At 41.9% G+C, this 23,109-nt stretch overlaps 1 protein-coding gene across 1 annotated transcript in view; it reads left to right on the top strand.

The window, feature by feature from the left end:
• The window catches only part of LOC124555565 (proclotting enzyme), a 431,375-nt gene that overhangs the window by 310,551 nt on the left and 97,715 nt on the right, over window positions 1-23,109 (top strand). Inside the window, exon 7 of the mRNA XM_047129523.1 lies at window positions 9,145-9,230. Within this exon, the coding sequence (XP_046985479.1) occupies window positions 9,145-9,230 (86 nt within the window). The remainder of the gene's footprint in view (window positions 1-9,144; window positions 9,231-23,109) is intronic.

Genomic DNA, 23,109 nt, shown 5'->3' with positions numbered 1-23,109 from the left:
ACGGCCACTCCGGCCGGCCTGGAATCAAGTGACCGAGTGAGGTGGCGCAGCGGTAAGGCATTTGATTCGCATTCCATTGGACGGCGGCTCATATCTCCGTCCGCCCATCCAGATCCAGGTTTTTCGTGATTTTCCTAAATCGCTTTAGGTTAATGACGGAATGATTCCTTTGAAAGGTCACGGCCGGTTTCCTTCCGCATCCATTCCCATTCCGTGCTTGTACTCCGTTTATAATGACCTCGTCGTCGACTGGCTGTTAGATTGTGATCTTTCTTCCTCTATATCTAATGATTTTTTTGCAGTACATCCATTTCCGATTAAAAATATATGTGGCAGAGTTCCATCAACATAAAATTTACTTTTCAGCCGTAAATTTGAATATGGGCTGTTACCTTTACATTCACTGCCAATCAACTGAGCCTCTGAAGAGGACTGCCATGTTACGAAGTGCTTGGTTGAAACTAAATGCAAAATAATACAAAAATACCTAAAATTTCTGCCGCATTGCTCGCGGTCAAATGAAACATACCGCTATTTGCGTGACGAAATATTACTAAAAGCACCATAAAATGTCAGACTTTCAGGCAATAGGTGAGCAAACTGTCTCGATCGTAATATTATGTACTGATATCCGGTCATATGACCCTATTAAATATGTTTCATACGGCCCTACGAACAAACCGGTAAACCATGAGACGTGTGGATAAGCGGTGGCGATGTTTCTCATCAATATTCTCTGCTGGTTGTGTGGATCGTAACAGTGCAGCAATAATGCAGTTTATTATCGATAAGGGTAATGAAGTTCTGTCGCTCTCTATTACATAGACGCCATTCACATACACTGCCTTTGTTCCCCGTTGGTGATTACGACCCATTCTGGACGAGGCCGTTACAGACGGAGGACCTGGTCTGTTGCAACATGGCTCCCCAAAGGAACAGCCCATCGGCTCGATTAACACGTGCACTGCAGATCGTACCTGAAGCCCAACTACTTATACTTCACTCACGTTATGAAAACGCCTGTGGCTCACTTAACTGTACAAACGCCATAAACATGAAGTCCTAAAGCTGTGAACTTCGACTGGCATTATTGTACGGGATCCAAGTTGGCTATTTCAGGAGCAAATGGTCACACGTTATGAGGAGCGGTCCCTACACACGAGAAAACATCACATAAACAGATACAACGCTTTCCGAATTACAACTACTTGAAACTCACTTCGTCATGGTGGCGTTGTTGCATGGATACCAACATTACTTGGTAGTTTTACACTAGACTACTGTTTATAGGCTTGCTTAAAGATCAAAGTCGACCAAAAAGAGTAAATCTGGGATAATTTGTTTGGCCGCATTTAGAATGATTTTTGTCTGTGTTAAAGAAGAATGTACATTTCTGTCTGTTTTCTGAAGACAATATTTCTCCACTCGAGCTGTAATACAGTTAGTTAGTTACATCTTAGATCATTTTAACGATTCTTGTATCGAAATGATGTGGAACGATTCACTTTACGGGATACGGATGCATGATAACTGTTAACATTAATGAACAACAATGAGCAAATTATCATTTTATTCTTACTCATGCAGCTACCTTTTAGAACCTTGTTTTGCTGGCTACCAGTTTTTAAGTAGATACTCGTCAGCGGATTAGAAGGGAATAGAAGGAGTTGTCCAAGAAAAATGATTTTAAAAAAGACTGAAAAGTTGCCTCGCTGCCTGTCACACATATTATGTTATTAGGCAAATAATCAAAAAATTTTATTTCTGCACTTGAACTCCTCTCTGAGCCACTGACAACTTTAACAATGGGTAATAAAGGTCATTTTTCCCTCTTGTAGGTGCGTACAGCACTGTTCTTTTCAAATTGTAATGGATTATTTATGACGAGAACGAGATTTTCACTCTGCAGCGGAGTGTGCGCTGATATGAAACTTCCTGGCAGATTAAAACTGTGTGCCGGACCGAGACTCGAACTCGGGACCTTTGCCTTTCGCGGGCAAGTGCTCTACCAACTGAGCTACCCAAGTACGTCCCACCCCCCGTCCTCACAGCTGTACTTCCGCCAGTACCTCGTCTCCTACCTTCCAAATTTTACAGAAGCTCTCAGCGAACCATGCACGACTAGCACTCCTGAGAGAAAGGATATTGCGGAGACATGGCTTAGCCACAGCCTAGCGGATGTTTCCAGAACGAGATTTTCACTCTGCAGCGGAGTGTGCACTGATATGAAACTTCCTGGCAGATTAAAACTGTGTGCCCGACCGAGTCTCGAACTTGGGACCTTTGCCTATCGCGGGCACGTGTTCTACCAACCGGGGTAAAGAACTGACCACACAAACCAAATGGAAATATTGTTTAATTGTTCATCTCTTTTCAATAAGGTAACACCTAAATACGCCAAAATCAAAATACTCAATAATACATACAGTGCACAGCGTATAAAAACTAAGTTTGAGAAGCTCTGAATAAAAACTGAGATTAGAGCTGCGCATAAAGTGAAGCATTTTTCCAGCTGCTCAGCAAATGAATTTCGATATCATCTTCGGCCCCAGTGGAATTTTGTGATGCTTCAAAGTTTGTTTTCAGCTTTGTTTGCTACGAGCGAAAAGTCATACACCAGAGGCATCCGCGAAAATTAGACAGACTCATTGCTGAGAATAAAGCGCCCGAAATGCGTAATGAAAAAATTGAAAAGGTTCCAGTAGCATCAAGTGACCATTATTCCGCGACCTTACAGCTGTTTTAAATTCTTTTAATATGGCTTTTTGAAGTCGATGCTGAGTACAACCGCTAGTTGATGCAGTGACTCCAGTTCATTGATGTAATAATGTATACGAACTATTTCTGAGCGGAAAAGTCATGGAAACTGCGTATTGTGCCCAATTTAATACGTAGCCTAAGAGCCGTTAATGAACACTATCCAAATACCCTCAAACTGTTCAGTAACGGTGGAATACTCGCAAGAGTCCTAGCCGTGGAAGGGTGTCGTAAACTACACCAACCAGTCTCACTAAAATCTTGGCACTGAAAGCACATAATAGCACTGCTCGCAGCGTCTGAAGAAGACGAATATGTCACTCGTCGAAATATTGTGCAGAAAAGTACAAACGAACGCCCGTAAGTACACCATTAATCAGTCACACCGAGAGAACCAGTCAGATCATATACCAATTACTTCACTGAGAGAGGCAAAGAAAGATGGTATCAGGAACCATATACCTTTAACAGCCAGAGAGATACAGAAGTCGTCCCCAGAGGAAGGCAAGCAGCAGTTTAATACAGTGGAGGGGCGGCGCCTAACCCCCCTACCCCATTATTTACGCGGCTATATTCTGCCACAATGGCAGTGCGAGTGCGACCCGCTGTGGCTGCCTCGTTGTCGGCGCCCCCTACAGATGGCACACATCTGCAGCTCCTGATTTCATCTTCATAGTAACACTGACCTGCAATAAAAATTGTAAGTTTATTACCGTTTTCTTAAGGACTGGAACAGCCATAATATCGCAAGTTTGCTCCGAAGGACAATCAGAACTGACGAGGAAAAAGGCAGAGACTAGATCTAGTTCCCTTCACGATAACAGACACTGGCACACCACTGACCGTCCAACGCAAATAACTGAAATGTACCTATGAATTTTTTAACATCCATTTTATAGCCCTGACACCGTTTACAGCGTCGTCTATCTCTCTAAATAATTTTAAAAAAATATCTTCCGTCACAATGTTTACAGTTAATTAGGCAATTAGGAGCTTAATTGCAAAGAGCTGATCTCTCTGGACACGGCGTTTAATGTGAAGGGTCGTGAGGTAGGTTGCTTATTATACTGCAGTTCCGTCCAGTATGATCTCTAATTAGGCAAGGGATGTAAAGATTTATGTATTAAAAGACTTTAGCATATTTCTCGTTTCTATTTCTAATTGTTCTTTAATAAGCAATGAATCTTTACTTTTAACTAGAGCTCGTAACTACATCCGTGATTACTTCCAAAATAATAAAAAAAAATGGCTCTGAGCACTATGGGACTCAACTGCTGAGGTCATCAGTCCCCTAGAACTTAGAACTAGTTAAACCTAACTAACCTAAGGACATCACAAACATCCATGCCCGAGGCAGGATTCGAACCTGCGACCGTAGCGGTCTTGCGGTCCCAGACTGCAGCGCCTTTAACCGCACGGCCACTTCGGCCGGCCCAAAATAATAATCCACAGATCTAACATAGCTATTCTGATTTACTTCTCGTGTTTAAAAATTAATTATGCTCTAAATGAGCAATATATTATTTAAGATTTACCACCTCTAGTGGTAAACACTAACCAAAAAAATAATTAACGTAAAGTAATGAAATTTCGGGAACACATTTATCTAGATAACATATTTATGTGATTAACATTACAAGATTGCAGGTTAAAAAAAAAGGACGAGGTAAGCCACTACAAATGTGAAATGCTGGTATATTAAAAACTGGTGTAACCGTCAGAATGTTGAACGGAAGCATGCAAACGTCCATCCATTGCACTGTACAGTTGCCGAGTGTCAATTTGTGGGATGGAGTTTCATGCCTATTGCAATTGTTCGGTCAATACAGGGATGGTTTATGCTGAGTTGTGGATGACGCTGGAGTTGTCGTCCGATGACGTCCCATATGTGCTCCATTAGAGGCAGATCTGGTGATCGCGCAAGCCAAAGCAACATGACGAAACTCTATGGAGCATGTTCAATTACAACAGCGGTATTTGGGTGAGCGTTATCCTGATGGAAACACCCGCCTTCATGAATGGCAGCAGAACAGGTCGAATACCCAGACTGGTGTACAAATGGTTCAAATGGCTACGAGCACTATGGGACTTAACATCTGAGGTCATCAGTCCCCTAGACCTTAGAACTACTTAAACCTAACTAACCTAAGGACATCACGCACATCCATGCCCGAGGCAGGATTCGAACCTGCGACCGTAGCAGTCGTGCGGTTCAGGACTGAAGCACCTAGAACCGATCGGCCACTGCGGCTGCAGACTGGTGTACAATTTGGCAGTGAGTGTGCGTGGGATAACCACGAAAGTGCTCCTGCTGTCATACGAAATCACACCCCAGATTGCCCGCATCTCGTGGTCGTGCGGTAGCGTTCTCGCTTCCCACGCCCGGGTTCCCGGGTTCGATTCCCGGCGGGGTCAGGGATTTTCTCTGCCTCGTGATGGCTGGGTGTTGTGTGATGTCCTTAGGTTAGTTAGGTTTAAGTAGTTCTAAGTTCTAGGGGACTGATGACCATAGATGTCAAGTCCCATAGTGCTCAGAGCCATTTTTTGAACACCCCAGATTGATGTACAATTTTGCAGAGTGCATGGGATCACGAGAGGTCTCCTGCTGTCGTACAAAATCGCAACTCAGACCATAACTCCACGTGTAGGTTTGGTTTCTAGCACGCAGGCAGTTTGGTTGCAGGCCCTCAACTGGCCATTACTGGCGCCGAGGCAGAACCAGTTTTCATCAGACAATACCACAGACCTCCACCCTGCCCTCCAATGAGCTCACACTTGACACCACTGAAGTCGCAAATGGTGCTGATTTGGGGTCAGTGGAATGTACACTACAGGGCGTCTGGCCCGGGACTGTCCTCGAAGTAACCGCTTATAACAGTTCATTGTGCCTCTGTGATGCGAACTGCTGCTCAGGTTGCTGCTGCAGACAATGCGCATGAGCCATACGTCGAGCACGGTGGTCTTCCCTCTCGGTAGTGACACGTGGCCATCGGGAGCCCGGACTTCTTGCGATTGAACATTCTCGTGACCGCCGCTGCCAGCAACTTTCACAGTGGCTACATTCCTGCCAAGTCTTTCCGCAGTATCGCAGAAGGAACGTCTAGCTTTACGTAGTCCTGTTACGCAACCTCGGTGAAACTCAGTGAGGTGTTGATAATTGCGTCTTTACCGCCTTAAAAGCATTCTTGAGTAACATCAACTCACCACGTCCAATCTCAAAGGTAACTAACGCTCAGAACCGTTACAGCGTGTATTTAAAACAAAAGTGATTTGCATCCTCATAGTGGCGCTGCTAGCGCCACTCTTATACAACTGGCGCGAATTCAGATGTAGAAACACGCCTACCAACTTTAGTCTCCTTCGTGGTGTTGCGGTGTTGCGATTCTTTTCAGTGAGTGTTCGTATTTATTCAAACAACGGTATTACTCCGAAGCAACTTTCGCTAAGGGCGATATGCTTGAACATAAAGATCTAAAATATGTTCTAAAATTACTGAATAACTGTTTCAGGCCTTCAATCCCCACTACCATCGTTCCAGTTTCGTTCACCTTGTAATGAATTACTTGTTTGCTATTTCTTAACAACTGACTATGAAAAAACTGTGTTCATCTCTCATGCTAAGTGTATTCAGAGCCTGTAACGGCTGTGGCTGCCGTTTCTTGTGTCACAAACGGCGTTTAACTCCACAGAGTTCACTTGGCTGTTCTGTGGTAAAATGGAACCGAAACATATTGTAACATCCATTAAAGAGACTTTATTTTAATCGCTGTAAGTGTTTTGTTTTTCAGAAGTTCACATTTATTCGTGGAAGCCTTAAATGTAGGAATATGACCTCCTCATATAGCTTAATGAGCTTCCAGCACCATGATGACGTGCGAGACAATGTGGGGGCATACTCGACTCGAGTCAGCACCCCGGATTAACTAACAGATACGATTGATAGAGCAAATAGAGAAGATCCAAAGAAGAGCGACACGTTTACATACAGGTTTATTTAAAAGCGGGAAAGCGTCACGCAGATGCTCAGCCAACTCCAGTGGCAGACATTGTGAGAGATGCGTTTCGCAATACGGTATGGTCTGCTGTCGAAGTACCGAGAGTGAGAGTCAACATTTATGTTTCTTTCTCCAGTATATATCTCGCGAAAAGACCATGAAGATGAAATCAGAGGGATTCGAGCCGATGTGGAGGCTTACCAGAAATCGTTCTTCCCGCGAACCATACGCTACTGTAAAAGGAACAGTGGGAAGCGACACTGATGCACAAAGTATCCTCCGCCACACACCGTAAGGTGACTTGCAGAGTATAGATTATGACGTAGGTGTAGAACGTTCATCTCAGGCACCGGTCAGTCTCATTGTGGCTTTTAGACGGTTTTTAGGTTTCCGTGGCTTAATCGGTAAAAACGGAACACGTAGAGAACCACATTGTTGTTGTCTGTCCGACTGTTAAGACCCCTTTTTCTCCCGGACGGGTCGACGTATCAGGTTGACATTTATATCACTTGCTAAGATCTACAGTTCCTTGGCGATGTAAGAAATTTAAGCTTCCAAGTCATTGCAGTCAAATGATATGGCCATTTATGTCACATGTTTTGATACTCATAATCTCACTCGTCAATACCTATAGGGTACTTCCCGTTGATCTAGAATCATAAAATTTGGCAAGAAGCAACGTTTCACAATAAAAGTTAAGCAAAAAATCCTAAAAATGTTAATTTGTAATTATATGACACGAAAAAAATATGTTTTGTCGTTTGTCATAGGAGTGTTAGCTTGTCCGTCTGTTACGACCCCTTTGTATTAGGAACGGGTAGTTTTATCAAATTGCAATTACGTCACATACTAAGGTCAATGATCCCTTGGAGGCGTAAAAATTAAGCTTCCAAATCAATGAAATCAAAAGATATGGCCACTTATGTCACGTAGTTTGATACTCGCCAACTCACTCATCAAAACCCTAAAGGTACTTGCCGTTGATCTAGAATCATGAAATTTGGCAGGAAGCAAGATCTAACAGTGCAAGTAAAGGAAAACATTAGAAAACTGTTAATCTGTAGCTATATAATTACAACAGGAAATGCGAAATTACACAAAAATTTATTAATATGTAACTATATAATGACATTAACAAATGCGATGTTATTAAAAAAAATAAACTTAAAATTAAAACAATCTAGAAAGTCTTGGAATTCCCAAGGCTGATATCTTGCCAGGAGCGATATCGATAACAGGTAAAAGTGGTTGAGATTCTCGATTCCCAGAATGTGTGAATTATCTAAACACATAATTATATTTCTACGGAACCTCGGAATGCGAGGTCCAATCACACTTGGCCAGTTTTTCTCCATGTCCAGGTTCATGCTCATATAGTTATCCATCCTCGCGTCAGAAACATATACAAATAGTGCAATCGCGAATACAATCAAACCAAAAGCTACCCAGTTCCAAGACACATGTCAAAAACGACCTTTTTCTCAAGGTAAACTGATATTGTGAGTGACAGGAGAGCCATCCGATTAAATAATTAAAATAATTTTAAAATCTTAGGTTAGCAGACCCTCCAACGGGCGATAGTACATTGAATAAGAAGCATAAACCATGAAATTATCGCCTGGCAGAGTCTTGAGATGATTTGGCGATGCGCACAAAAACCAAAAAAAGAATCAAGTACGAAGCAGGGAAGGAACAGAAAGAATTAGCTCCTGACATCAAAACGTTTCTGCAGAAACTCTTTCTGTAACAGTGAAATTGCAATAGATGCAGCTCCGCAGCACAAGAATTCTATGAACAGTAATATCAAGGCTAGCAACGCAAACAGTAGGATAACCCTCTCGGTTTATTATCAAGGGCTTTGTCAGCCTTTATGAGAAGGACACTTAATACTTTAGTACAGTGGCATATCCCTATTTCTCAGTGGACAGAAATACCTACTTGTTTCACACAATATGAAATCAGCTGTGAGCCGTATGTGGAGGTGCATCTAATAATGAAAAGCTGTAGAAGTAGTTCTGTCTCCGTTTCATTAAATGTATTATTTGAAATTATAGAAAATGGGACGTGAAACTTTTTAAGGCATTAATAAACACCAGCGGATAGCCAACTCTATAACGAATGAAACGATTTAAAGATGTGCTAGCAAAATACGGTTAATAATCTGCCGTGGAATATCTTGTTTTGTCTTTTTCGTTACCGTTAAAGTTGTGCTATGATAGTTTTACAGACCAAACTCTGCAATCATGTTGAAGATTTGTCATAGTTATCCAAGAATAAAGACGATCTCAACTTTACAAACTACAATCTTTGCTTGTTGAACAATTGCATGAGCTCTCTTTTCTGCTTTCAAACACTTATTATTTCAAACATATTTCTATTATTTATGTTACAGGCGTATATCAGGATCGGATCCAGCCGCTGCGGAGGTTCCTTGGTGAACAGATACCATGTCGTCACTGCCGGACACTGCGTAGCCAGGTAAACCTTCATGTTTATTTAAACATTGCGACATTTTCTTATTAACTACTCTCTGCTCTCACAGACATGTATACAACGTACCAACACACTCTAAGACACAAACATTTTCCAGAAATTAATAGAGTTAACTACCAGCCATTAACTGTTAGGCATAATATGGATCTATATCTACCAGCGTCACTGCATTAAGGTCACAAATTCACACGGTGATATGTATAAAATTCAGCTGATCATCTTCCAAGAGGATATTAGTGCTGGATGTCAGTCCATGGCAGACAATTGTTTCTCCTATGACTTCTGGATGGACAGTATTTAGAAGAATTCGTCTGGTTTTGTAGCTTTGGCAAAACTTTCAATTTTATGGTTTTCGTAACGATTGTAGACGAGATGACAGAGAAATCAGTATCCCAATTACGTTTTCCTGCTATTCATATAATCTTACCCTGAATTTTCCTTTGGCGCAGTGTTTGTGTGATCCCGTGTCCTCCGGCTGTTAAGGAGATCGTAAGTGAGCAATAAGCGCCGTATCTTGCTTAATTTGTACGTTCAATTATGCTACTCCTTCTGAAAATGTGGGAAATGTGCCTCTCGATAAGTATAGTAATCATCACAGATTCGACATCCCTCTGTCCCCCCCGCCAAACAACATCTTAAGTGGAATTACGGGGTACTTATGACTCTTGATAACGTGGGTTGCGACTTCTCGTATTGATGACTATATCATCTTCTTTTCAGTATTTCCAAGGGCTGCGATTTTCACATCTTCTATCAGCTCTAAGCTGTGAGTTACTTAGCATACGACACAAGTATAAAGAATGTTATTTACAGCTATGCCTTTCGTAAGCTAATATCCCTTCATCTGGCTGTCTCTTTTTAACCCATCATAAATATGCTCCTCAAAATGCATAAGACAGTCATAAAATAAAATAAAATTATTCGGACATAAAGTCTAGGTCTTACTTCAAAATCGGCGACTCTTGTCCCTGTCCATGGAACTACTGCTCGTTCATTAAATCCTTTCTTTTCTATAGCAGTACCGCCGATTGCCTGTCACACCATCTGTCTCCCCGTTAGCTGGCTTGCTCTGTAAACATCGGGCAACTAAACGGTCACCCTAGTCCAGAGATGACGTTGGGGCATGCTGAAACAGTATTGACGATAGTTAACTGTGAAAGCTGCTTACATATTTCGTATTACCGCTAAATCCAAAAAACATTCATGAACCCGCTGAAGAGTCCGTTACTGCTCTCTTCCGTTGACATTTTGATCACATTATTAAATCCACCTAGAGGAACTAATATTTCTAGTTCTTCAGGCAGGGTAAGTTTTCTTCCTTTCTACGCTACGTGCAATACCTCCAAAGCCTGTTCAATGCCATTTAATGAGTGGCCTGCTTCTGTATGTGTTTGGTTACTAAAGACATTCCATAACTGCATTTTACACAACGTGTCGCTTAATGTTCTTCCCGTTTGTCGCATGTACCTTGCGTGATGTGATACAGACTGTGTATTATATACTCCCTCTAGTTCGAGTTTACTTGTCCTATTCCTCACCTTATGCTTCAAGCTAAATCTGACGAATTGGTGCATGGAATGTCAATTTGACAGTGTATAGTTTAAAGATATTCTCTGAGATTTTCCCAACATATAGCATGGTGATGGTCTTCTTTTTATCCTTAGATATTTTCCTCCTCTCCTTTTTGATAAGGCGATTCACCATACTTACATCAACTATCGTGTGTTTAGATACGTATAAGAATCACTGACCTTGTTTTGTTGCTGAAACGCTTCCACAGACATGCTGAATCTTCAGTTTCTACACAAAGCTTTTAATTTCTCCCAGCGCTAAAATGTAGAGCGCAATTTGAAATAAATAGGAGGATAAATGACTGGAAAAGCTAGCAAATTGCGGCTATAAACACTCTGATAGTCAAACCAGAAATTTCTGACACAACAGTTATGAGTACACTGAAAAGCTTTCTATAATAATTACTGATTCCTGTCTCCCGCAGGAGGTGGCCCGTCTTATTAATTCAAATATTTCGTTCGCTGCGTAGGGAACTATAACGAAATGAAAATATATACACAGTTTGAGCCACAAATATTGGTGCTTTATTTTGTTACATTCCACCATTCTGACCACAGGTCTCATCTGCTGTGCATCCCAAAGTTGTCTGGTAACCACTTAGAGAAGTGGGAACTCATATCCGTCTATGACACGGCAAGCGCCAGTACATGAGTGCGACGTTTGTGCGTACACAACGGCAGCAGCCGGCTTTGGAAATCTGCTTATTGGGTTGTCCAAGAGCGAACTAATTCGATGCGGCTATGCGGAGCGAATGCTTCATCTACATGTTCTGACACATCTGCTCTCTAGTGGTGTGTTCCGAAACTATACCACGGCGCGCATTACGAATCGAAACTTGGAAAGATGCTCTATCCACTGATACCTGTCATTTTTTCTTTATGTCTGGTAATTTTCACGCAGCCATGTTCTACAAACTTCGATGTAATTATGCTTAAACTTGCAAATGGGAAATTCCTTAAAATTAATCTTTGTAGGTATGAACATTCTTATAGGAACGTGCCATCTCATATAGATGGAAAACGGCACCGTTGTTGAAAATTGATCTTTGTAGATATAATCTTTCTCATAGGTTCGGTAAAGGTAAATAACTGGTAACAGACTTTTGTTTCACTTATATCCAGTGATATTTCTTAGACCAAAGATAGTTATCGAAACGACCTGACTTTCGGCTGAGTAGCTGTGTAATAGAAGGTCCGAGTTCGATTCCCATTTCAACATAATATTTTATTCTGCCAGAAAATTTCTTTACAGCACACGTTAGGATGAAAAATCTGAAATTATAGACAAGTGGGAGAATATTGAAAGGATTTATATATATATATTTTTATTTCCCATTACCTCTGACTCAGAAAACGCGAAAACGCAATCTAAAATTTGTGACGCTCTGTAACTAGTGTCTGGTTACGCCTCGAACATTCCGAGTACGCTGTCATTTCTTTTCTCTGTACTGACCGCTGCGACCCATGCGACTAATTTTCATAGCGATCATCGGTAAGTCGATTGTTTATAACTGCTACATCCTGTGAATGTAAATTGGTGTATATCAGCTGAGTGCTGCTTGTGATGCGCAGGCGATGTGGTAGGACGAGTCTGCCAGGCTGCCCACAGAGCCTCCGGTGCCCGTCCAACAACTTTACCTTTGGTTGTCGCCCGTGGGCTGAAAGCGGTTTCATGCAGTTCCCCGTACTTGCGGTTAACGCCCCTGAGCAGCAGTTGGAAGTGATCGCACGTCCTCCCGCAGACGTGGCTCCTACCCACTGTGTAATGCTCCCTAGAGGACAAGCCCATCACGGGATGGCTTAACTCTCTGGATCACTTTCTCGCACTTCTGTAGCGTACTATTTATTTATCCTTTAAAAGTGGATCTAAAATATTAATTCACGTAATACATAGTCTGAAGTGTTAGAACATTCCTTCTGCCAGAACTCTGTGTATAAGGCGACACTTGAAATCTTCCCAGGGGCTTTCCCGTAGACGTGTACAGTTTTCATCAGTTGTTTTCAATGAGCAAGTAATCGTAAAATCATGAGGCGTGCAAAACGTAGTTGAGACAGCATGTATGTTATGATTCTGTTTTATACAACCTGATAACGTTAGGTGAAAAATTACAACTTTTCGTAATTTAAATGAAGGAAAATGGTTCGTTTCAAATGCGTGAGTTTCCTGTGCACTGGCTCAAAAGAAATTGAAAGAGATAACGAAGACGACATTGAAAAGAAACCAATCTGTATAACTGACATATTTTACGCCGGGAGAAATTTGATTGCCTACCAACAAGAATCAGTGACAGTAATGTTCCGATGCAAAATTTGTAAACTTGGACTACAACTACAAAATCAACGTTTACAGTGAGAAATTCATCCCAAGCTACACCAATCTCTTGTTTCCTCATTGATAGAATTCTGACACTGGATTAAATTGTGGCAGTACTGCAAGAGCGTTATATCAGTATATAGTTAAATTTAAGTTCAACATTATTTTGTCAACCGACATTGAGAACAGAATAAAAATTCAGAGGCAATACTTTTCAGCACAACCTCGTAAAAAATGTCGAAGTGGCATGAGGACTAATTCTTGGAAATATTATTGTTTCTTGAACGTGGGCGTAAGCAACTTTCAACCCAATGGAGCGCAAAACAGCTATTGCTGAGTCCAGTAATTTCTTTAGAGTCGCCGCGTAAGCGACTAAAGCTCTAATGTTGCGCAAAGTAGAAATCCTTGTCTTGCAGTTGTACTGCATCGCAGAGAAAACGACGAACTGAACGTATTAGCCGAAAACTTTATGCGACTTACGAATTACATTTAAAGAAGATAAAATCGAAGTTCGAGACCAACACAGTCTCATTAGCAGTATAAACTCAAGGGTTTATAAATAGACTATGAATATTGTGGCATTTAACAAGCTTATCTCACTGAATCAGCTGGAATTAAGGAAAAACCACTCATCTGAAACACAGTTCACTTTATTCATACCCTACATCTTCCAAGTAGCAGAGCAGTTTAATTTGTAGATTCCGTCTTGCTAGATTTCCGAAAGGAGTATCTTCACAAATATGTTACTGGTTCTAGTAATATTTGATATTTGACTATTAGTAACTAGTACGTTAAAGCGGATGGCGAATACTCTACAGAAACGAAAGTAACATTGGATGTGCCTCAAGGAAGTGTAGTCGGACCTCTGATAGTTTCAATATACACTCTAAAGGGGAAAAAAACACTCATAACGAAGGAATTATCCGAAAGAGACGGAAATCGGTAGATGTGATGTACATATACAGACAAATAAATGGTTACAATTTCAGAAAAATTGGATCATTTATTCATTAGAAGGAGATCCACAAATGCAGCAACCCAGTATCGCGTTGGTCCACCTCTGGCCCTTATGCAAGCAGTTATTCGGCTTGGCACTGATTGACAGAGTTGTTGGATGTTCTCTTGAGGGAAATCGTGGCAAATTTTGTCCAGCTGGCGCGTCAGATCGTCAAAATCCCTGGCTGACAGGAGGGCCCAGCCCATAATGCTCCAAGCGTTCTCTAGTGCGGCGGATAACAATCGAACAATCAAAGGGGTCCCCGACAATTATTACGAGCTTGTCGGGCCGTATGGCGAACGACAGTCAGATGGGTACCCCACCACTATCCGGGACGTCTCGGTCTGGAATCACATTGGATGGAGAAGAACTGTCTTCAGCGATGAGTCCCACTTAGAACTGAGCCCCGATAACCAGAGAAGACGTGACTGGAGACACCCTGAACAGCAGTGGGGTACCAACCTGACTGTCGCCCGTCATACGGCCCGAAAACCTGGAACGATGGTTTGGGACCTCTTTTGTTGTTATCCGCGGCACCTTTACAGCACAGCAGTACGTCGACGATATTCTGAGACCTGTTTTGTTGCCCTTCATGGCATACCATCCAGGGCTTACATTTCTGCAAGATATTGTACACTCTCACACGATGGGAGTTTCTACTGTTTGTCTTCGTGCTTGCAAACCCTATCTTGGCCAAAAAATTAGCCGGATCTCTCCCCAGTCGGGAACGTTTGGAGCATTATGGGCAGAGCCCTCCAACCAACTTCGGATTTTGACGATCTAGCGCCACAACTGGACAGAATTTGGCACGATATCCCTCAAGAGGACATCCAACAACACTATCAATTAGTGCCAAGCTGAATAACTGCTTGTGTAAGAGCCAAAGATGGACCATCACGTTACTGACTTGCTCGATTTGTGAAGATCTTTCTCATGAATAAACCATCCAATTTTTTAGAAAGCATAACCATTTATTTGTCGGTATACGTACATCAGTCACACCCACCAATTTCCATCCCATTCGGATAATGGCTTCGTAATGCGTCGATAAAATTTCCGCCTGGTGTAATGGATGGCAGCTCTCTTTAAACATGTGTAACTGTGACATAATGTCTGTAACAAAGAGAAAGGATCAGATAGATTTGTGGTGATCATCTTGAACACCTCGCACCGTATAAGTATTTAGAGGTAATACCAAGAAGCGATATGAAACGGGGCAATCGCGTAGAATGGTGGAAGACTTAGATTTGTTGGACAAGTTCTGGTAAAATATAATGCATCTGTAAAGGAAGTAGCATACAAGACGCCGGTGCGACCAATTTTAAAGTACTGTTCAAGTGTTTGGGGGTCTTAGCAATTGGGCATGACAACAGACATCAAACGAATTCGTAGAAGCGCAGCTAGGATTCGTCTCAAGTGGATATAGCCCATACAAAAGAGCAGCAGAAATGGTCAAAGAATGAATTCTTGGAAGAAAGACGATATAGTTCAAGAGAAACCTTGATGGGTAAATTTAGAGAATCTGTATTCGAACAAGATTGTTCGGCCATTGAGCTGTCGAACTGGTGTATCTCGCGTGGGGTTCGTGAGAATAAGATAAGAGAGATTGGAGCACGTGTAGAATCATGTAGATGGTTATTTTTCCCTCACTCAGTACACGAATGGAACAGAAAATAAATATAGGTATATAGGTACCCCCCCCCCCCCCCCCCGCCATGCATTATACAGTGGCTTGCGGAGTATACATGTGGATGTGATCGTTGTGCCGAAGGATGTGTTCCCGGATGCTATATGCCGAGCAAACCGCAGTGTGGCGGTACGAAACGCAATTACGACCCCTCCAGCTTTGAATCGTGTTTAATGTTCCTACAGCCTCCTCCCAAGGCTGACTGTGCCCAGACACGTGTTTCCTAGACGTTCAGAGCCGTTTTGACAGCTCAGTAGTTACGGCTTCTCTAGTGGCATGTATGTTCATCAAACACGTCGCAGAGTAAGCAGCTACCAGATAGGGTCGCCTGACAGCAGCGGCACGAACGCATCCCATTGTTCATTAACATTGTGAGCCGTGGACACCGATCGAAACCACCAGGTCAGCAAGATTCTATAAGTAGTTGGAATCGCTTTTCTAACCACTACCACGAAGTATACTACATCGTCTCTAGAGAATACAGATTGAGTGAAAGTGTCTGTTAGTGCTGGCCCGAAAAACCACACGCTTATTTGTAGCATTATTAGTTATATGTGCTATTAACTTCAGATTCGTGGGGTCGTACAGTTAGACATGTCTTCTTTTAAAAAGCCCTTCAGCATGCACAGTCTCCTTTTTATTCACTGAGTACTCTTCATTTGACAATCTATTCTCTTCCTTCATTACCAACAGTCTCTCTCTCTCTCTCTCTCTCTCTCTCTCTCTCTCTATCTCTATCTCTATCTCTATCTCTCTCTCTCTCTCTGTGTGTGTGTGTGTGTGTGTGTGTGTGTGTGTATGTGTGGGTTCCAATTGTTTTACCCTATATACTTTCTTCCTCCATTCATCGACTTTAAATTCAACCTTTCATGACGCACTTTAGATTGACCTGTAGAACAGGGCATACATTTCAACAATTTTACCAGTACATTTACTAAGAGACATTATTGTATCTTTTCTTCTTTTTAAACGGGCCACTCAGGACCACGTACAAACTTCATTTACTTATTTGTCTTTCACTTTCTTTGTTCCAGTACTCTACCATCTATTAACTATGCTTCTTCTTCCACTTCATACCAGCTGCCTTGGAATCCTTCAGTATTCAATACTTTCTCCGCACACACTTATCTGTCATTTGTTTCTTCGGCATTTATACATTTTTTTTCCTAAATCCTTTTCTGCATCATGGATCCATTATGTTATTAACTTCTTATCCCACAAATATCTGACGATCCATTTGGTTAGTCTACTGCCTTGCATTCGATATAAATGTCTACAAAATACCAGTCTTCTTTTTCTCATTACTTCCCATATGTTTTCTAGGTTTCGATCAATTTCATCATTACTACGTTATTCCCAACCTTCCACAGTTTTTCGTGGGTATAATAGTTTCCTAATGATTTGCCTATCTCGTATTTCTAATTTATATGAATTATAGCCAAATGCTAGACTTTCGCTTGCGTACAGACATTCTGGCTTCCCTATTGTATTGTAATGCCTTATTTTTGCATTTTTAGAGAGATATTTTTGTTGCGAAAATCTTTGGGCATGCTGTATGCTCTTCCCATTTTATGTATCATTACCTCTATAGCAGCTTGTTCCAAACCATTTTCTTGGATTATCTCCCCAATATAACCACAAAACCTTTTCAATTTGACCAATATTGTTTTCAGATATTTCGGTGCATTTTTAAGGTCTGTAAAACATTTGGTCTTCTCTGCAGAAATTCTTAAGCCAATTCCACTGGCTGTTTCTTCTAAAATATTAATTTGCGTTACAGCAGATGCCATATTTTCAGAAAGTATAGCAAAATCATCTGCAAATGCGAGAGAGTTTATTCCAATATTCTTGTTTCCTTTTCTCAACCTTACTGATGAAATATTATATTCATTCACTTTTTCATTTTATATTCTCACTATTTTTTCTAGAACGCAGTTAAAAGTAATTGATGATAGGTCATCATCTTGCCGCACGAGTGTGTTTATTTCGAAGGACTGATGCACTTCTCCCATAAATTTCACTGTAAATACTGCGTCTCCTAGTGTTCCAAAGCGGGCCACATCAAACTAGTCAGAAGAATGATGACTAAAAAAAAAAAAAAAATCAAAAAACAATTCTTGAAGTCAGTTATCTGTGGCGACCTTCCTAAACCACCATGATATTCACTTAAATGACTGTCCAGTGTCGTTTCTACCCTGTTCATCAAAATCGTGGAAAAAAATTTATTTGCTACTGGTAGGAAGAAAATTCCTTTGTAACTGTTAACGTCTTGTTTATTGCCTTCCGTGTGTAGAGAAATTATCACGGATACCTTTCACTCTCATACGATTTTTCATTTCTCCAGATTTATTCAAAGATTAATTCTAGCTCTTATTTATTTTGGTGGAAACCATTTCAAAAGTTCCGCTGTAACAGTGTTCTCTACTAACTTTATTGTTTTTAAGGTATGAATTACTCCTCTGTTTCTGTGGTACTCCCAGGTAATTTTCATGAGTGTTTGAGAATTCCAGCTTATGGATTGGTTCTGGACAATTAAGAAGGTGATGAAATTATTTTCCAAGTATTTAGCAATTTTCATTGTTATTTACATTATTACATTTCCTGCTTTTATTTCGAAACCTACCTCCATCACTTCTCGCACCCTTTCTGAGCACTAACGGCAAATTGTTGAAGTGGATTACTACAACGACTATCTTCTGGACTTCATACCATCATCACATGTGAAAATACCATACTGGTTGTCACTAATCCTTTCATGTTTTGGACAGTAGCAGGAATTTTTCCCATTTCAAGTGACAAAATACGTTTAACTTTGATACAATCACTTTACGCGTTAAGCTTAATAAGTAACAGTACTGACGAAAAATCGATTTCGTACAAATTGTGATACACTTACTGAAAAAGAGATGATCTTATTTCAATCATCCCTCGTAAGAACCAATTTTACAACACGTAATTCTTGATTTTTTTATTCCACACAATAGAGTATCCCGTATGAATTACTCACAGCCGAGCAAAATTTCCTGGTGACTTACGAGATGTCTGAGGAATAAGCATGTCAGTGGGAAGAACGATTCTATAAAAGCTTATCTTGAAAGGTTTCTAATTAATCTAGCGGATTTCCACATTGATTGACTGGATTTATCTAACAAAAACAAAGAAATGACTGTTCGAAACTGCAGAATGGGGTGCTCAGCAGAGATCAGTGGCTTCGAACGTGGCCTAGTCATTTGATGTTACTAAGAAACGAATCCATCAGGAACTTTTCAGCTCTTCTAAAGCTGCCCAAGTGGACTGTTGGTGATGTCATTGCGAAATGTAAACGCGAATGAACAAGCACTGCTAACCCAAGACCAGTCAGAAAAAATCAAAATGGTTCAAATGGCTCTGAGCACTGTGGGACTTAACATCTGAGGTCATCAGTTCCCTAGAACTTAGAACTACTTAAACCTAACTAACCTAAGGACATCACACACATCCATGCCCGAGGCAGGATTCGAACCTGCGACGGTAGTGGTCGCGCGGTTTCAGACTGAAGCGCCTAGAACCGCTCGGCCTCACTGGCCGACAGACCAGTCAGGCCTCTGGTACTGACGGACGGAGACCGTAGAGCATTGAGGAGGCTAGCTGTAAAAAATCGCACGAAATCGGTGGTAGGAATCAGTCGTGAGTTCCAAAGTGCTACCAGTAGAACAGCTAGCACAGTGACTGTGCAAGGGAGCTAAGAATAGTGCGTTACAATGACCGGGCAGCTCCTCATAAGCTACACTTTTCTGTAAGTGTAAAGAGCGACGCCATTGGACAGTCGAAGGCGGGAAATTAGTGATTTGGAGTCTTGATCAAGCTATACCCATTGGCAATCCGATGGAAGTGTTTAGCTTTGACGAATACCTCGAGAACATTGCCTGCTATCTTGTGTTGTGCCAACAGTGAAGTACGGAGGATATGCTGCTTCGGTGCCGGTCTGTTTTTCGTGGTTAGGGTGTGGTCCCTTTATTGTGCTTAAGAAGCAGTTAAAAGCGAAATGATTACGCTTTATGGCATTGTGTACTGCGTATTGGAGTCAAACAGTTCGGAGCCGATTATTGTTTGTATCAGCGTTACAATGCACCCTGTCGTAAAGCAACATGTATGAGGAAATGATTCGTTGACAATAACATTCCTGAAAGGGTTAACATGCCCAGAATCCCGACCTCGACGAAATGGAACGCGTTTGGGATGAGTTAGAATGTCGACTTCTATATCTACATCTAAGTGATAATGTTGCAGTTCACACTTAAGCGCCTGGCAGAGAGACTTCGCTCCAGACCCCAGCATCCAACATCACTGTCTTCTTTAACTTCAGCTCTAGAGGAAGAATGGGCTGCCTTTCCTCCACAGACATTCAGACATCTCATTGACAGGACCCCAGCAGAGCAAACGGCTCTGTGCTCTATGGGACTTAACATCTATGGTCATCAGTGAACCCCAGGAGATTTCAAGTCGTCATTAATTCGAAGGGTGGAGAAACGCCATTATGTATTTTACTGTATTGTATGGAACTGGGGACCTAGAAACGACGGAGAGGCTCCGTTCCCGCCGTAGCCTTCAGTGGTTCACAACCCCACAACAGGCTACAGCAGTCCACTCACCCCACCGCCGCCACACACCGAACCCAGTGGAGATAGTGTTTGTGCAGCAATCAAAAAAATGGTTCAAATGGCTCTGAGCACTATGGGACTCAATTTCTAAGGTCATTAGTCCCCTAGAACTTATAACTAGTTAAACCTAACTAACCTAAAGACATCACACACATCCATGCCCGAGGCAGGATTCGAACCTGCGACCGTAGTGGTCTTGCGGTTCCAGACTGCAGAGCCTAGAACCGCACGTGTGCAGCACTCGCCGACATAGTGTAACTGAGGAGGAATAAGGGGAACCAGCCCGCATTCCCCGAGGCAGATGGAAAACTGCCTTAAAAACCATCCACAGACTGGCCGGCACACCGCCCGGAAAGCAGAGCGTTAGACCGCACGGCTAATCGGACGGGCCAACCCCATATTAATACCCATTACTAGGCGTCCGGATAATTCCGATCAAGTAGTGTGGTTCAGTCAACTGATCTCAGCTGCGACTTGTCTGCAGTGAGGGTCTTCATGGAATGGCCCAGATAACTATATTAACAAAATTAGGGGCTATTTGATGACTCTGAGTAATATTGTATATCTGTAGATTCACTTGACCATTTATGAACGCTACCTGATCAAAAGTTTTCCAAATTTGCCACGACTGTCGCAGGTAGTCTTCTACAGGGACAGATGGTTCTTTACAGCACTGCTCGCTGCATTTGATGCTGTTTTACCTTACAAAGATCTGTCTAGTCGAGAAGAAATTTATTCCAACTGGCCCCGGCCGCGAATGGCTCACAGACGCTCATTCGAAGAAAGGAAGGAAGGAAATAAGGAAGATCAGTGTTTAACGTCGACAGCTAGATCATTACCGACGGAGCACAAGCTCGGATTAGGTAAGGATGGGGAAGAAAATCGGCCGTGCCCTTTTCGAAAGAACCATCCCGGTATTTGCCGTAAGCGATTTAGGGAAATCACGGAAAATGTAAATCTAAATGGCCGGCGGGGATCTGAATCGTCGTCATCCCGAATGCGAGTCCAGTGTGCCAACCACTACGCCACCTCGCTCCGTAACGCTCTTTCATCTGCAATAAAAATTTCGTTGATCAGTCAACACTAAGGTACGTCTGTAATTTTTGAAACGCCCCAGGTTGAGAATGTTACTTTTGGTTGTGTGAGTTGAACCGGCCTTTAGTTGTAAGTTGTATATGAGTCGTGTCAATTTACGTAAAGAAGGACGTAATAGAAACGACCGCTACACGAGAGATGCACGTGCTAACCACCAAATCTCTCAAATTTATAGGGACTAGGCAGTAAGTGAATCAATGGTTCGTGGATGGGTGGGAATTTTAATTGAGGTTCGATAACTTTCACGATGAAAAGCGAAAAGAAAGAGCATAAAACGTACCTGACGAAAAAAGTTCATATGGCAACGACTTCTGAATAGTTGTTTCAAGATGATGACGCTTGAGCTGCAGTTTCCAGAAATTTTATGAATCCGTCATGTAACAATTATCATCAACGGCAAAAATTTCAACGCTGCGTGTATCATAGAGGGAGGTAACATAAGAAATATGTAAATACTTTACGTACTTGCTTGTACAATGATCATCATTTTATTTCTGTCGGTATTTATATAGCGACATGCAAACTTTATATCCGAATGACCCTCGCAACAATAGTAGTTGTTAAGAAATTTGGTTTAAGCAAGCAGACCATTCGAGACATTTTTAACGTTGTGAACCCACCACATTTGCTTTAGAAGAAATGGTGAATTTCGATAGTATTATAGTGTCTGATTCCTGCTCAAATAAAGTAACTGAAATAGTGATAGGCTGCACCCTTTTGCGTTGTCTGTCAAGCATTCAGTATGCATTGCGTAAGAAAAAATGGAAATGTCGTGTGGCTAGGGCCTCCCGTCGGGTAGACCGTTCGCCTGGTGCAGGTCTTTCCATTTGACGCCACTTCGGCGACCTGCGCGTCGATGGGGATGAAATGATGTTGATTAGGACAACACAACACCCAGTCCCTGAGCGGAGAAAATCTCCGACCCAGCCGGGAATCGAACCCGGGCCCTTAGGATTGACAGTCTGTCACGCTGACCACTCAGCTACCGCGGCGGACATTGCGTAAGAATAGGCCACCGGTAGACTGGAGAGTTAACGGTCGGACACGAAGAGAAAGGAAGTGAGGCCACTATTTTCGGTGAGAGATTACAAGCGTCTATAATCATTTGCCATAAAGTGACACTTTCGAAAAGACAATCTTGGTGGACACCAGAACTTGCCACCCCAGAACACTCATTCCGCAATTCTTGGTTAGAATACTTTAATAAGCTTAATACATAATTGTTAGTAAAATGTGAACTTATCGTCACTTGTGTTACTTGCAAAAGTCACGAAGTTTGACAGGAGCAATCAGCATCTTGTAACACTGACTGGTTGCCAACTTTCCGAGTCCACGTCAAAAACATTACACCGTGGAAGCCGTCCTGCATGCAATGATCACTGTGCCTATTGCTGGTTGTATGGTTACCGCCTAGGTGAAAAACATGATCCATCGAATTCTTTTCGTTCTCGCCCCATTTTTTTCTTTGTTTCATTATGTAGCAATGTGCCTTCGTCCCGAAATAATTCCATCTGAATTTCCAGTTGCGCCCAGCATCATTTGTATGTAAGAGCAACCAGG

Source organism: Schistocerca americana, chromosome X (genome assembly GCF_021461395.2).
Source record: "Schistocerca americana isolate TAMUIC-IGC-003095 chromosome X, iqSchAmer2.1, whole genome shotgun sequence".
Lineage (NCBI taxonomy): Eukaryota > Metazoa > Arthropoda > Insecta > Orthoptera > Acrididae > Schistocerca > Schistocerca americana.
Note: the sequence above shows the minus strand (reverse complement) of the source record. Positions and strands in the feature narration are given on the sequence as shown.